Source organism: Pelecanus crispus, chromosome Z (genome assembly GCF_030463565.1).
Source record: "Pelecanus crispus isolate bPelCri1 chromosome Z, bPelCri1.pri, whole genome shotgun sequence".
In the NCBI taxonomy this organism is placed as follows: Eukaryota; Metazoa; Chordata; class Aves; order Pelecaniformes; family Pelecanidae; genus Pelecanus; species Pelecanus crispus.
Genome location: NC_134676.1, coordinates 1,019,651 through 1,036,367, shown reverse-complemented (window position 1 = coordinate 1,036,367; position 16,717 = coordinate 1,019,651). Strand labels below are relative to the sequence as shown.

At 44.5% G+C, this 16,717-nt stretch overlaps 1 protein-coding gene across 1 annotated transcript in view; it reads left to right on the top strand.

The window, feature by feature from the left end:
* Positions 1-16,717, top strand: part of WDR7 (WD repeat domain 7) — a 143,961-nt gene that overhangs the window by 96,979 nt on the left and 30,265 nt on the right. The window contains exons 23-26 of the mRNA XM_075727208.1: positions 8,356-8,473; positions 9,016-9,165; positions 9,847-9,929; positions 15,917-16,016. Coding sequence (XP_075583323.1) covers positions 8,356-8,473; positions 9,016-9,165; positions 9,847-9,929; positions 15,917-16,016 — 451 coding nt within the window. The remainder of the gene's footprint in view (positions 1-8,355; positions 8,474-9,015; positions 9,166-9,846; positions 9,930-15,916; positions 16,017-16,717) is intronic.

Genomic DNA, 16,717 nt, shown 5'->3' with positions numbered 1-16,717 from the left:
TTCTAGTAAAACCTCTGCACGTTTTTGTTGTTAAGCAAGCGTACGTTCCTAAACGCATAGGCTGTTACTGCGTTCGCAGTTCTGCCATTTGAACCTGCGCTGAGGGGCTGGTTCCATGCAGAACGTCACCAACACCTGCCTGCAGCGCCGTGGGTGCCACATCATTTCTTTCAGTAGAGCTTTCCGATTTCCAGTCTGCACCAACTGCAATTTTAGTGCCTTCTAAGTCTGGCATCCCAAGCACTGTGTGAATAGCCCCTCTGGTTTTTTAACGTATTTCATGCTTAATTTTTTATTTATGTAGTGTTTTCTACATCCTATTTTAATTAGTGGTGTTCCTTAAGTCTGAATTTGTAAACCATTCAGTAATTGATAAACCATTCATTAATGGGGAAACAGTTGCATTCCTAAAGGAAGGCAGCTGACTGGTCTGTGATTTTTTTTCTTTGCAAGGTTTTTGCTTGGGGTGGGGGGGAAATCTAGTGTCGGAAATTGCCGAGGTCATCATAATTGATTGTTTAGGTCTTAATTTTACTGTCTTTCTTTTCATGAGACGCAGAGGTTCATTTCTCATCAGGTGTTATTTTACCCGACGGCACTGCTAATGTCTGTCAAGCTTTCTGGGTGTATCCTGAGGCGTGTGGGAGAGGAGAGTTTTACATGAGAGGAGGAGGAAATGTCTGCAGTACTTTAAAGCTATTTTAAAACGGCGGTGGGCCGGGGACGTTCATCTGCGTGTGAAACGCTGCGCTTAGCGGAAGGAGGGGCTTTGCTTAGCTTACAGATGTTCTTCTTTACAGCATCGCCGTAATAATAGCACTTTAGATATGTAAAAAAAGAAAAATCCTTTAACAAGTAGCCAGTTTTCCATTTTATTCCAAGGCTGCTGTTTGCTAAATCGCAGTAATCGCTGCTCTTTTATGTTGCAACATATGAAACTGCAGAATATCCTTATGATTACGAATATCTTAATTCTGAGCATCATTGTCAAGTGTTTAAACTACGTATTTATATTTTCAGTTACATTTCTATTTTAGTCAAGAATTTTTTTTTTTTTTGCTTTTAGCGATAACATTGATCGCCATGAGCACTTTTACGTGCCCGTAGCACTTAACCTTAGAACTCAGTTTCAAATCTTACAGGTCTGAAAACTGCTCTATTATGAATGAATCTTACATTACAAACGTGTTTACAAATGGCTGTTTGTAACCACGCACATTTTAAACGCTAGATGCAATTTAAATTGCATCCTGGCCGGGGTTGTCTCAGTACCGCGCGTGCATTTTGTCATCCATCGGTGGAGGCGTTCAGGTTTCCGACTTGCTTTTCCGTGATACTGAGGCAGATAGGACCAATTTTGTATAGCAGTTTTAATTTCCTCAAGGTTCAACGAACGCGTGATTGCCGTGTGGTGGGGGGTTGTTTCTGGAGAAATACGTCCAAACTGGACGAACACTGTTATTTGTCTGAACTCCAGTTAGTTCTCGTAGCGTGACAAAAGAAGCCGGGTCGTTTTGCCTTCCCAGAGAGCCTGCCAAGCCCTGTTGTATGGAAATGCGGACTTACAGAAGCCGACGAAGGCAGTTCTTCAGAAAGTCATTTTCATCTGGCGATTACATCCTTAGCTGTCATAAAGATTAGTATGGCTCTCTATCCACAGAGCACTGAATAAATGAATGTATCAGCATGTAGCCTTGAGGAGCCCGATGCAATTTTCATCATGATAAATTGCATAATAAGCGAGAAAGTGTTTGCTTATTAATCCATAACAAGATTTAGATTGAAAATGGCCTGTTACATTCATGACAGATACAGTACTGACTGCAGACGGCCGAAGATGGAAAGAAACAGAGCAACAACGTGTGCAGGGGGTTAAGTGTGCATCTTACCCTCCCGGTGCCCTGCTGAGCTGCCCCTTTTTGTGCCTGATTTACCGTGTACACAATAACAGCGCCTGGCTTCTCTCCCTGATGTTAAGAACGTTTTATGAAAGAGCTTTTATGTCAAGCTTCTGCTTTAAAAAAAAAAAAAAAAAAAAAAAATCGCTTCACATTTATCGACCAAAAAAAAAATAGCAGTGGTTTTCTTTTTTTTTTCCCCTTCTGAATTAAATAAATATCTGAGCTGTTATCCAAAACTCTGGTATTTATAACTCCTCCACTCTCCCAGTTCATCCTAGTCCCCAAAGACTATACTGTGCTAGCCTGCCATGCCAAATGAAACTGCTCAGTTGTGAGGATTAAGAGTATTTTTCTAGCATTTATTAGGCTTTGATTTCTTGGCATGGATGACGATAGGGATCATTGCTGTCCGTTATTTTTGCTCTTTGAATTACAAGCTACAGTTTGATATAGATTATGATATAATATACCAAAATTAGCAAATTGCATTCGAACCGATCCGTATCATTTTATATATGTGTGTACTAAAATAATCAGGCTAAATCTCTTTAGTTTTGATTGTGTTTAGTGGAAAACTTTACTATACTTTTACATTTCTATGGATTCTGTCTGTGGAGCCGTAGGATATATAGTAGGGACATGCCTAGTTTTCAAGTACAGTGGCACATTTTTAGAACATAATAAAGCCCTAAACGAGGGCTTTAAAGGCGAACGGTGAGCTGGGTACTTGGTCCTAGGGTGGTGTGGCACGTTTCCGCACGCTGCCGCTACAGAAATGCTTCAAACCTGGAAACAACAGGGATTTGTGTGGGTGTCAGTTCTGGTTTAGACCTTGGATTCCAGGAGGCCGGAGCTCAGCCTAGATGGGCTGCAGGCGTATCGCCGACGGGCAGCGGTCCCTCGGCACCCGCAGCATCTCGCGGAGGCCGAGGAGGAGGAAGAGGAGTACCACGCTGGCCGGCTTTGTGCCGCAGAGGGAGTGTGGTTCCTCCCGTTCTTTCGGCCATGGCTTCAAGGCTGCCTGTATCAACAAGAGCGTTTCTGAGGTGCATCAGTGCAGAGGTTTCTGTTAAATAAGATGGGATATACCCATCTTCTCTTTTTTCCCTCCCTCTGACCTCAGCATCGAAGCGAAGTCTCCAGCCAGAGGAGAGAAGAGGGGCCGAATGCCCCTTTTGCAGAAGAGCGGCTTTCCCTGGAAGGTGAGGTGGCCCATCTCCACACCTTCAGCAGATCCCTGGGAAGCAGGTCCTTTGGGAGATCCTCTCGGATCTCTGTGCAGCCAGCTGCGTCAGTGCTCAGTTTCCTTCTTTGAGTCCAGTTAGTAGAAAGATTCGTCGGGATCATTACCTTTCATGCTGAAATTCCACATTCTTAGTCCCACGAAGTTTTCATCTGACAGTGCTTTATGGAAGTCAAGAAATGCAGAGATCCAGTTGCTACATTTTCTGTTCACCGCCATCAAAACCTTTTCCGTCTGCCTTTTTCCTAGGCGTGACCTACAGCTCTGCCCAGGCAGCTTGTTCTTTTCCACTTGTTTTTAAGAATCAGCTTTTTAAATGCATCTTCCTTATTTTTTGTAGATAGGGAAGTGCATAAACAGTGCTCTGAAGTTGTGATAACTTGTGCTAAATGTATAAACAAGTTATCTATTAAGATAATCTGTACTTCATTGAAAACATTATTCAAATAGTATATTGGTTCCTAAAACACTCGAGATGTTCAGATTACTGGCGTGGGGGAAGCTGGTGATGGATTTGGGAAGGGAGGGAGCATCATTCCCTGATGATGCAGGATACTGGCCCCCGAGATCAGCCCTCTAGAAATGAGCAAAAAGGCACAAATCAAGAGCACAAATAAATACAGTAATAAATCCAAGGCTTTTTACTGTCGTTTGCAGATGGAACATCATCTCTCGTGTTGAAGGCATGCGTTACAGGACAAGCTGCATCCATTTTGTCTTGTTGAGCCTGCAGAAATGATCTCTCAAATGTCTGCATACAGTGCAGTGGGAAGTCGGGGGACAAGAGGGACAGCACATGCTGCCGACTCTTGCTGGGCGTACAGGAGTCCTAAAGCTCATCAATACAAGAACAGAGGTCTGGGCGTGAAAGGCAGCGTTTCCCTCCGTACGTTAGGTTCGCATCTGCTTTGGTTTTGTTCTGGGTTCTGGTGCGGTGTGCCCGTCCCGTCTCGCAGGGCTTTGCTCTGAAAGAGGACGTGCAGAGCAGCTGGCCCAGCCCCAGGAGGGGGTTAATCTCTGCCCGCATACTACCGCTGCTGAGCCGTGCTAATGAATTAACAAAAAGCCTGTTGCTTTTCAGGAAAATGCACGCTTTACCAAGCACCCTGTAAGGAAAAATACTGCTGGCAGAAACACGAAGCCTTTTTAGAGAAAAAAGTACTGAGGCGCTGGGGGTTTGATTGCTTTCGGGAGATAACGAGCCCCTCTGAAAGCCTGACTCGGATACCTCCTCCTTCCTGCTTCATCGCTTCTGGCTGTAACATCCGTACAGGATTTTTTAAGTTATATTTGCATAAGGCTTTACAAGTGAAAGGCTGACATCTTCATTGTTGCAAGCATTATTGGTTTTCAAATTCAGTAATTTTAATGCATGCAATGATGGTGAGGAGTGGGAAAGAAAACGGCAATACACGTTGGTTTGCATTTATGTGAATTCAGGTCTGTAAAATGGTGGTCTGTACCTCATCTTGGTGGTGCTCTGGAAAGATAGTTCATTTGGCAGAGAATGCATTAACCGTCCTGAAGTTCTTTGTTGCCAAGTATGTAATTTGTAAGCTTCCGCAACATAAAATCAGATATTGCATAGAGAATTGTATTTAAGGACGCTTCTTTTTTTTTTTTTTTAAAGAAGAGAGATAATGTGTTATCCTCTATAGACACCTCTCTCTCTAAATTAAAGAAATGAGTAAAGTAACTGTTCAGTTACCACATGCTACCTAAATCCTCTGCAGGAGCATAAACACACTTTGCAATAAGCTAGTTGGGTTTGTAAACTTCTATTATGCTTTACAAAAAATATTTGAGACAAAGAGCACTGGGGAAGAGAAATCCCTTCAAATAGTGCCCAAGAGGAGATTTTCAGTGCATCTGAGGAAGTGCCATGTCATGCTTATTTTCTCTTACTCACATTTTCACATGTGGGCCCTTGTTGAAGTGTTGGGGGAAAACCCCACCTTTTGTGCTCTCTATCCTGGCTCTAAAAATGTAGATTTCCTCCTGTCTCACTTCCAGATAATGTCATTGTAAAGGGCAGCGTAAGAAACATCAGAATAACTTCTGTTGAAGATAAGTAATTCTTATGGTTTAGCCTGAAAGAAGAGAAGCTCTCAAATGTTATTGTCACAAGGCGAATAGACAGATTAACCCAAATATTCTTGGAGCTTGAACAAGTGAGCTGATGCTTCTTCTTGCCATTTTGAGTCCTGTGGGTTGGAACTCCGTGGGCTTTGTGGCACAGCACGATGGACATGCTGACACTATTGCTTGGGGCGGTTTGGTGCGCCTGGAACACAAGACACATGTGTTGCGATTTCCACGCCTTTTGGGTTGTTTCAATTTCTCCTTTCCCTCATTTCTTTTCAGAGCAGGTTGTGTCCAACTCTTTGTTTTCAGAGCAGAATGAACTTTGTTGACGCTGATAAACCAGTTTTTACAAAATGGGAAGCGTACAGAGATGCTAAAGGGTTGGGAGTATGGGGTGATTATACTCTTCTCCGTGACGCAGCTCTTATTTTCTGTGCCTTGCCTGCCACAGAGGTTGCTGGCAGCTTTTTGGTTTGCAGAAGCCTTGAGGCTCCTCTGAGGTGTGAGGAAGGGCTAAGCCAGCCAGCCCGGGGGTCCGGAGGAGTAAAGAGAGAGCTCTCGGCCCTTTGCCTCCCAGGTGCGCCGAGCGAGGTGGACGCAGCTGAAGCTCTGGCCGGCTGCCGCTGAGCTAGCGCGGGCAGGCTGGGGCCGCGGAGCAGCGCGTTCCCGTTCCGCCGTTCCAACAGGCGGCATCAAATGCCTGAAATGAACGCGGCGGGAGAGCTGGCAGCGGCGGCCCTGACTCAAACGAGCCATCGCTCTGGCAGCGGCGGGACCGCGGAGGCGGCAGGGCGGGAGATGCCCGGTTGCGGTGGCTGGTGGCGCGGAGCCGCCGTCGGTGCGTTCCGTGCTCCGCCGTAGCTGCGCCGCGCGTTGCGCTCAGCCTTAGCCTGCCCAGCTGGGCCATCTCCGTTCCGCCTTCGGAATCGCGGGGTATTCTTCCGAAACTGCGGATTCTAGATAAGATTATTTCCCTGGACTAGTGCTCATTTTATTGAGTGTGTTTTTATCTCACGTACATCTGTCAAAGTATTAAACCATTTGAAATCACGCTGATAGTAGAGAAAGCTGAAGATTTTATCTTTTTCATATAATAAAACTGTCTTGTGTTGTTAACGTGCACTTGAGTGACATAGTTGCTCTAGCGAAAAGCTTCGCTTTCGTTAACCCTTAGCATTCACCTATACCCATAATATAACCAGCTAAATCTCGGTGCCTCCACGTTGGCCGGTTTGTGCCCTTCGCTTGCGCGTGTTCGGGAGCAGCAATCTCCTGTGCAGCGTGGGAGGATCCGCTCCCTCTGAGCCCCAGGAACAGCGACTGCTGCACGTGGTGGTGTGCAGAAAAGGCCTTCACTTCCACAGAGAAGGAGTAAACCTATATGTGTTGCTTACAGGTTAATACCTTTTTTTGTTACTTAATCTCTAAGCAAAATAGCAAAGAGAAGGGGTAGCTGAGGAGGGGTCTCAGTGCATTCTGAAACAGAATTTTTAATGACTTAGCAAAATCTATGAGGAATTGCTGCATACTCACATGGTGGACTCATACCAGGAATGACCAAAAGAAACTATCTTTGTTTTGTTTTGTCTTTTTTTTTTTAATTTAAAAAGACTTCAAGGGCTACTGCTTGGTGGAAGTGTGGTCGTAGCAGCAGGATTGATCAGACTGTATGTTATAGGAGAATTTTAAAATGTTTTAGAGCTGGCAGACTGGTTTGTGGTCTCTCTTTCCTTGCTGCAGTAGTCACGTCAGAGACAGTTTCCTTTGTGGGGTAGGTTGAATGTTTTCAGGTTGATCCCAATGCACGCTGGTTCCCAGGTTCTTCCCTCCCCTTCTGTAAAAGCCCGGTTCCGTATCGGAGCACGTTCTTCCCCATTGTCCCCATAGCTCTTTCCCCAACATTTCTTCCCCCCGCACTGCTGCAGTTTTCCCTTGGTGAAATGTCCTCTGCCAGGGAGACCTGCGTGCCTGCAGCGCATCGAAGCCAGCACTGACATACTGCTGTGCCGCAGCGCTGCTCTCGTTGCCCGAGTGCCTCTGAGTGCTGCTGAATTCTGTACTCTGGAATTTAGACGCAGATCGGATACATCTTTATGTATGGGGTTGATTTGCTGAAGGCACAAAGTTGTTAGCCTGGAGAGGTACCTGTGCTCTGGGCCTGTGGACTGGGAACGCTTGGGTGGCCCGTGGGTGGGAGTGCAGGAAGGATTTGTAGAATCGCTGGATAACGTACAACTAGCCTAATAAAACGGGCTCTGCTGTCACGTATGCAACAAAGGTAGGTAAACCAGTACAATTTTAAGAAAGGAAGCTTTCAGACAGAAATAAGTTTATGTATCTTCTTTGTCAGGTACATATTCTCTCAATTGCCAAATACTAGATTTTATTTTTCTTAATACAGTTATTGGGTACTTGTCGTTACCTTATTGTTTCTTGCATTTATCTTGTCACAGCAAATAAAAGCATTGTGTATGGAAAATTGAGATGCCAGTTAATCCCTCACTGTTATTCAAAGAATTGCAGTAAAAACCTCAGTGTTAGAAATTCTAAAGAGCATTTGAATAATTTCAGTAATTAGAAAGCATGAGGTATGGGGCTGTCTGTCATCTCATCGTGCCGCTGCAACTGAGTCATGCAGTGAAGAAAATTAAACCGAATAGATTCAGTGGTTTCAGTTCTTCAAGAAGCTTCTTGTTTTACTCTCCTATAACCAGCGCTTAGCTGAATTAAGGAGAATTACTATGAACAGGGTATTTTTCAGCCTGGGTTTAAAATGTTTTAAAAGAATAAACCATAAATTCTTGGGAAGACATTCTTCATTTACCTTGTCCTCAGTTGGGTGATATGTATTCAGCACATACAGATAATTTGTTAACAAGGCCTTTTTAACACTTTGGACAGATGCACATACTGTTTTCAATCTTCATGGTTAATTATTCGATTTTGTATTTGATGATAGAACACCCTGACTCCTAATCACTGCTCATTGTTGGAAGTCCATTATATTCTAACTGTTTGAGTGCTCCCGTTGACCTTGAACTGACATTATAAGCTGTTTCTAATCTTTTCACTCTATATTTCTAATGCTCCTTTTCTTTCTCCCCTCTTTGTCTGGTGCCCGTTTAGCATCACAATGGGGCTGCCCCTGAGCCCCGCCGCCGACTCTGCCCGCTCGGCGAGGCACGCTCTCTCCCTCATCGCCACCGCCAGACCACCCGCCTTCATCACCACCATCGCCAAGGAGGTGAGCGGGGCCGGTCAGCTCGGCCGCAGCAGCTTTTCCTCCCAGCTTTGAGGCTCCGGACAAACAGAGATGGAGAGCCAAATGTCCCTCCCTTCCTCCCTGTCGTGCTTTAACCCCAGTCGACGGCTAAAGCACCACACAGCCGCTCGCTCGCCCTCCAACCCGCGGTGGGATGGGGGAGAGAATCGGGGAAAAAAGTAAAACCCATGGGTTGAGATAAAGACAGTTTAATAGGACAGCAGAGGCAGAGAAAATAATAGTAATGATGGTAAAAGATAAGCATTTATCTTGACCTTTAGTTTTATGAGATTAAGAATTACTTAAAGCAAATAAGCCCTTGTTTAAAAACTGCATCAAGGATAGCCATTAGTGGCTCTTCTGATGATGAGTGACGGGGGAGGGAGAAATAATCCACAGGTCTCAAAGCAAAGCGTTCTGCACAGTACGGACTTTCTTAACGTAACACATGCGTATAACAGTAAGCACAGACGGAGAATATTTAGAGAGTCCGAGTCTCCACGTGTAACCCTGCTCTTCGGTAGGTGCACAGACACACTGCCCTCGCAGCGAACACGCAGTCTCAGCAGAATATTCACACCACCACTCTTGCTCGGGCCAAAGGAGAGATCTTGAGAGTCATTGAGATACTCATTGAGAAGATGCCTACCGACGTTGTGGACCTTCTTGTGGAGGTAAGGCTGTTCTGCCGTATCTGCCTGTGGGTTTGACGCAACAGTGAGCCATGTGTTGGCCTGGAGTTGAATCACAGAATTTCTTTCTGCATGAACCATAAACCTTTTTGTGTGTGAAGAGGATTTGTTTTATACCACCCAGCTCATTTTTTGTACTTCAAGAGCTTAAATTGCATTTAAATTGCATCTAAATTGCATTGTGGGAGAAAAAACCCAAGCAAGAGAATTTGCTGGAGGTACGGTGTGCTCGTCGCACCGGTACTTGGACACGCTGGGGGATCACACGGGTGTGTTTATCTGTTGCATTCACTGGTGCTGATGAATATTGTTGAAGAATGGTACAGATCATGTAATAAATTTGTAGCTTTGATACTGATGCCCAGAGGCCTTTTTCACACCGGAGCTACTTATAGAGCTCCAGTAGCTTACGTTTACCAGTAGTTTGTTGTTTTATAGCTGTTTATGGGTAAGTACTCTGAATGGTTCCAGTTGCCAGTACCCTTGTTGTTGTAGACTGTATCATATGCAAGACAGTTCTTATTTGTTTTATCCCGGCTGTATTTTAAAGTTAGATATCAAAGATGCAGTCGGGCACAGAAATTCCCTATTTTTGCCTGTTAGAACTATTATTATGAAATATAAAATACAGTATGTTAAATGATTTTAATTTTTGTTTCCAAGGTTATGGACATCATCATGTATTGCCTTGAAGGATCTTTAGTTAAGAAAAAGGGTCTTCAGGAATGCTTTCCAGCCATCTGCAGGTGAGCTCTTCCTCCAAGAATACTGTGAAGTAAATCATAGGGTCAGCAGCGGGATGTATCCTTACTTAAGAGTGAAACAATCTTTTACATGATGCTTGCCCCTTAAAACAGTAAATGTGAAGAGTGTTTTTAGCTCATCCATAAGCCTTTGTAGGCTTTTAGTTCTCTGCCACATCTGACAGAGAGGTGGATCAGAAAAACAAAGCGTTAACAACTCCTTGAAGTTCGGATATTTTAAAAGTCCAAAAAGAGGAAAATGTTGTGTAATCTCATGAAAAACTCCGTCCTGCTACCCCTCCGTATGTCCTAGCTACTCCACTGGAACAACCGCACAAGCTGAGCAGCTTCCTCCAAAGGATTTTTCAATATTTTCGTTGTTACAAAAATGAGAATAATGTGCTTGAGTAACAAGTTAGGTTGTGCATATTGGAATCTGCCTGAGGGAATTAGTTGCCACCATCCAAGCGACTGGGGAAAAAAGCAAATGGTGACAGCAGAAAATAAGGCTGTGGCTTGGGGGGCAGGTTGTGGTGTTCCCAGACACGTGCGGGGGCTTGCGTAAACGCCTTGCAGCCGGCTGCTGTCCGTTTGTACGTTCAGACCAAGGCGTGAGCAGCCGGGGCAAGGTCAGAGTGAGATTTCCCGGTGTGCTGAGGACCCAGGGCTTGTCAAAGCAGGAGCTCTTCACTTGCATTTCAAGATCTGCGGTCAGCAGCACAGTCCTTCAGCAAAGCATGCTCTCATACCAGCAGTTTAGCCAAATGGCAAATAAACTTTTCATTCATAGGAAGCTTAAGCCTGACTCTGTTTTGTTCCCGGAAACATCCTCTAATTTTGAGAATAAATGTTATTTCCTTTATGGCAATAGCTAACTGCTGTAATCCGCCGCGTAGCTGGCGGTAGGGCATAGTTACCGGCGGAGCTCATCTCCTGGCCAGGCACTGCCAGGTCCTTCTGAGCTGTTTGCGCAGGCGCGCGGCAGTGCCATCCCGTAGGAAAGGGCAGGGAAATGGGGATAAGAAATAGAAAGTGCCAAATGCCTTCCCGCAGTAGAGCCTTGCTTCCCCTGCCCTGTCACCATCTCCAAGGGAGGGGGCTGTGCTCCAAAACTGTCGTGGGCAGCGAGTAGCACCCTCGCCCTCGCGGCAGGAGGCTGCCCTCTCCCCTGGTTTTAGAAACGTTTTTGGGACGCCTGCACTGGGCGCAGGAGATTCAATTGAAATTAAACCTCGCAAAGCGTAGAGAGCGCTGCTGGTCGCTCAGAGCCGCCCCGCGCTCTGCAGCGTGCGGGAGCGGCTTCGGCAGCGTTAAACGCTCCCCACCTGTGGCGGCCGGCGGCTCGGTCAAACAGCAGGCACGTGCGCGGGACCGGGGGGAAGGGGGAGCGCAGCGGCTGTCTTGTGCTCGCGCTGTGGGTGACTGGGCAGCTCGGAGGGCGCCAGCAGGCACGAGAGGCACTTCAGCCACCGCCTCCCCCTGCCCCGCGGCGCGAGTTCAGCGCCGCCAGTCGTCTTTGTCTTGGGCCGGTTCTGCTTCACTCCTAAAACGGTACTTTTACATGGTAAAATGTGATTTATAAAACGGGAACATTTACAATATCTTTAGACTATGATAAATATCGCAGTTATACTGTTAAACTGGTACAACCAATAAATTATAATAATCATCTGTCGACCGTTACATTTTAATTTAATAAGCTATTAAAATATCGAATAGTTTCAAGAAAAGAACAATTATCCTGTTGACAGGTAGGATACTGATAGAGGTAATCTTCCTTTTTCCTGATACTTTAAAAGGCTTGCCTTAAGGTATAAATGCAAGGGTAAGTGGGAATTAGTGCAAAAATCTCCCTATTCCTGTTGTATTTTTATAGTGATACATTATCTTAAAACTTTGTTAAATTACTAGTAATACTGCCTATTCTGCATAGTTATAGCCATTGTAAAAATGATACAGCACCCCACCGATGTGATCATTCAGCCCAATGGAAATTTTCATCAGATTTTAGCAAATGGTTGAATCTCTTGGAGAGATTCCAAGTGGAAGCACTTTGACATAATCCTGTTGTTAATTATTTTAATATCGCAGTGCTCTTTCTGCTGTACCGCGTTATGTGCACCCCTGTTGTGGCACAATCATTGCGGTGTCTCGGTGCTTGGTGTGCAGGCTCTTCCTCCTCGGCGGACGCTGTAGAAGTACCTTGCTCATGGCTACGAGGGCAAACGTTTGTCGGTGCCTCTGCAGTCTCTCGGAAGCGATGTTCCTGTTTCAGCGGAACATTAAACCCGGGGCTGGGAGCAGCGGTGCGCTGGGTTAAAGTACCTGATTATCATTCCTCTTGGGTTTTCAGGTTTTCTTACTGTTGTACAAATCTAGCAGTCACGCCGTTAATTGCTGTGAGCGTGACTCAATCCTGATGGGTGGTAATGAGGTAAATCCATCGCTGTGGGTATTTTTAGATATCCTATCTTACAGCATGTGGTTATGGTGTCTATTTGTTTTTCCCATAAGTGTTATTCTTTATAGAGGATCGTAATACCTTTTGGCATGCTCTACGCAAACCCATTTCTTATCAAAACAAAATAAGTATTGAAGTACAACGCAATGAATATGAAATGTTTCCAAATTTCTTTTAGATTGTGAAGGATAATATTGAAGGCTGCAAAATTCTGTTTGACTTGAGCGTTTTCCAGATTCAGCAGTTGCATTACAGCTGAGTGGTCCCTGACGGACTCTGCTCGGTCAGGTCGTGGATTTAGCAGAGGCTGCTGAGTTAAAGCGGTAACAGGTGTTCTATATGGCTATGTTTGGGTTTTAAAACAGTTGGTGGGCCTTCACTGGACCACAGTGCTGCTGCTGGCTTCTCCAGTATCAGGCTAAACGCAACCCAGGCCAAGCGGCCCCATTTCCAGCTGGCAAGCGTGCTTGCTAGTATCTGGTGGAAGAGGAAAGATCATTTTCCTAATCGGTAATAACCCAGCTTGCGTACGCTGAGCCGCCAGCCTGCAGCGTGGCACCCAGGTGCTCAGCCTACTGCCCAACACCAGCTCTAGCTCGGCTCGCAGCCTTGGCAGCGCCTTACCCCCGCATCGTCAGGCTGGTGACCTGTGTTGCGGAGGACCTGAAGGTATGCGTGGAAGAGGCTGGTGAGGGTGAGGAGATCACGGCCAGGACTGGACCATCTTTTATGTACCCAGTTTTCATTTGGAAAAGGTAGGAGGGATGGCTGTGTGCGGGTCGCAGCTCATCCCTTAATGCGGAGGATTAGCTGGTAGCAGCGATGGCAGCAGAATTCTGTTTGTTGCAGCGGCGTTCCTCCGAAAGCTGGAAGAAGTGGTCTGCTGGCCAACAGAAGTTTCTCTGCAGAGCAGTAACGGGGCAGCACTCCCAGCAGGGTCTCCGTTAGGATGCCGACTATGGATATGGATGCACCAGCTCAGCTTGGAAAAATGAATTTGTAGGATAGTCTAAATATATGCTGGCCTATATTTATGCCTCCACGAAACTCTGACATACAGATGTTCAGAAAGGGGTGCAAAGGATTAAAATATTTAAATCTCTGTGCGGTTGTAACAATGCTCAGCTAACTAAAAGATAAAGAGCGAGGCTAAAGAGCTGAATGTCAGTTTAAGGAGTAATCTTTTTTAGAAAATTAAACTCAAAACATGTATTTCCTTCAAGCTTTTTTCCCCCAAACCCTCTGTTGTTATGTAGTCTGACGGATTCTCTTTTCCAAGAAAAATACTGACTCTGCGCTCTGTCTAAATGGGCATTTAAATGCAGTAAGGAGAGAAATGCTGTTTGCTTACCTATAATAGTATGTGATACTCTCTTTCTAAATCTGTTGGAGGAGACAAGTGGACTGTGCCCATTCAGTAGTGTGATAGAATTAATGGGGATATAAAACATTTTATATAGAAACTTTCTGTTGTAGTCCATTTTACTTGTAATGATCAAGCAGTGTGTGGTTTTTTTATAAGTTTATATATAAATCCTGAGTTTGCTGGTTATATGAAATAGCCTTAAAAATAGTCTCCTCCCAGTGCACCTGGGGCACCGCTTTAATTGTGCAGGTGTTTGCAGTTTGACATGAAATGGTGAAAAATGCGACTGCTCACTTATTACAGTCCCATGCCTTATTCACCATGTACGGTGGGCTTTAGACCCTGCGGGTACCTGCTTGCCCACAGCATTATGTCTTTTTTTTTTTCTTTTTCTCATGACTGGCTCCTGCTTCTCCTGCTCCCTAGCTATTTACCAACAGCTTTTGATTTTTTTCTAAGCACTTCTTTTGTCTTCTTAATAATAAATGAGAAACTATTATTATTATTAATATTCAATAATAAATAAGTTGTGTGGCCACGACTGACCAAAGGAATATGAAGAGCAGATTGCTGAGGCAGATGTTAGCTCCAGCGGAAAGCAACAGAGATGGTATGTGGCCTGGAAAGATTTCCATATCCCAAGAGAAGGGAGTGTTGAGACGCTGCCCACCCTACTCGTACGCTTCGGGAAGGGAGGGTTCTGCGCTGGCCGCAGCACGTGGCAGCGTGGGGTGGCACATCTGATGCCTGGTAGGCCGTCATGGAGGTCTTTGTGATATTGGTTGGATGTGCCAGGTAGAGTAAGACTTAGATAAAGAATAATTGGTGTAGCCGAAGTAGGTTTTGTCTTTGTCTTGTCCTCTCGAGTGGGAATTACAGCAGAGCTGTCAGGTCGTTCACAGTCGGCACCTTCCCTTTGGTCTTGCTTGAAGTCATCTGCATCCTGAGGTTGTGGATGGGGAAGGGCAAGGGAAAGTATTGAAGGGCAAGTGAAAATACTTCATGGAAGGTACCCTGAGAGTCTGAGAGCGAAACTGAAAGCGGCGAGCTGGGGAGGGACGATGGGCATGGCACACGTCCTCAGGGATGGATGGGCAGGGCTGCAAAAGTGCATCTGAGCTGCTTAGTCTTGCCCTTTCCCCTGCACAACAACTAGCCATTTTCTTTCTTTTTTTTTTCTTTTTTTTTTTTTTCCTGTAACACCATGTTTCATGCTGTTTTTCTTCCTGACTGCTATCCTGCACTGCAGAAACGAGTGTATCATAACCTGTATGAGAGCAGTTGCTGTGGCACTCTGGGAATCCTGAAGAACAAGGAGATAGGTCATTGGAAGATTTGTTGTTTGAAGCCATAAAGATGGTCAGCAACTTAGTTTTATAGACTGGTTCTAGAAATCTCTGGCAGGCGTTGTTATGGTAAAATCTAACCATAAAATTAAAATCTAATTGGAAATGCAGTCAGCAGTTTTCACAGGTCTGCTCTCCGTTTTAGAAGTAGGGCACAATGATATTCCCAAATACTTGAATTTGAAATAGGGATTTTGACTCTTGTGTTTCAAGGTGTAGAAATTCCTTTAATTTTGCAATTGTTTGAATTCAAATGGATGCCTGAATGTTAAGGACTATTGCATGCTTCTCAGTTGCTTTTCAGCTGAAGGGTGTTATTAGTGTTTGATAAATTTTCCTTCCCCCTGCCAATGCCAAACAACAATTTATGAGTTTGCATATTTTTCCCCATGCTTCCTCTCATTTTTTCTCGTTTGATTTTCAAGGAAAAGTGCTTTGAAATCATTCAGGGTGTTAAGATTGTCTTGTTTAACCATTTGACATCCAGCATTACTGTGGTGTTCCACCGTACACCAGGTATGCACACGGACATTCAGGGACCTGGTGATTATCGCATAGATTATTCCCAAACTCAATGGAAGTGCTCAACACTGCATAATAAAAATAAATAAATCTGGTGTGATTCTGCAGTAATGTATCAAACATCAGTTGGCTTTGTTTGCTGAATGCCAAGTATGAAAACTGGCAGCTGATGGATTTTTAAATCAAATCTCTGTTCTAGCACTAATGTTAATTACCCAACGGCACTGCGAATTAATTTTAACATCATGCAGGCAGGTCAGATCTCACCTGTTACTTGTTATAATGTTCAATTCAGGTTCTACATGGTCAGCTATTACGAGCGGAGTCACAGAATAGCAGTGGGAGCTCGCCATGGTTCAGTGGCCCTCTACGACATCCGGACTGGGAAATGTCAGGTAAATAAATCATTGTGACTTCCTCCCCATAAAGTGTGGAAGTTATTGAAAGGAAAGAGCAGCGAGCTCTGCATCAGTTGACATGCTGAGCTGCTGGAACATTATGGATAATGCTGAGGGGATCAATAGTTTAATGAAGGACTCAAAGTATATAGAGCCCTACTGTCTTCATTCACTGGAACTGAATGGGTGCCACAGATGGGTGAATAATGAAAGCCTAAAGTTAGGGGATACCCCGGCTCTGAAATAATGACAAATCTGATTTTTAAAAGTTAGGGTTTATAGCAGTATACTTATCTACTGTAGAAGTCACAGAGAATTTTTTTTTTCCTAAAACTCCTCTCCACAAAATGCCATGGTACTTGCGTTTGAGGTATTTACGCTTTTCTGATGTTCAATAAGATACATATTTTCTTACCAGTTGCCAGTGACCTAGAAGAGGATATACTTAAGTATAATGTTGAAATGAGCACTTGGGATTAAAAATGTTTAAATGACAAAGTATTTGCCTTATCTTTTCAGAAAAGTTCATTGGTAATGTTCTTTATTATTCCTTGTACTATGTGATCAGCTATTATTTCTCATTGAACTTCAATACTCTTTATGTAAAGCTTCAGTAAGATATCTGTATTTTGAACCTGCCTTATTCTTTTTGTGTGTGTGTGTAAATACAATTTTTTTTGTTGTTTCTAAAAGCTGTT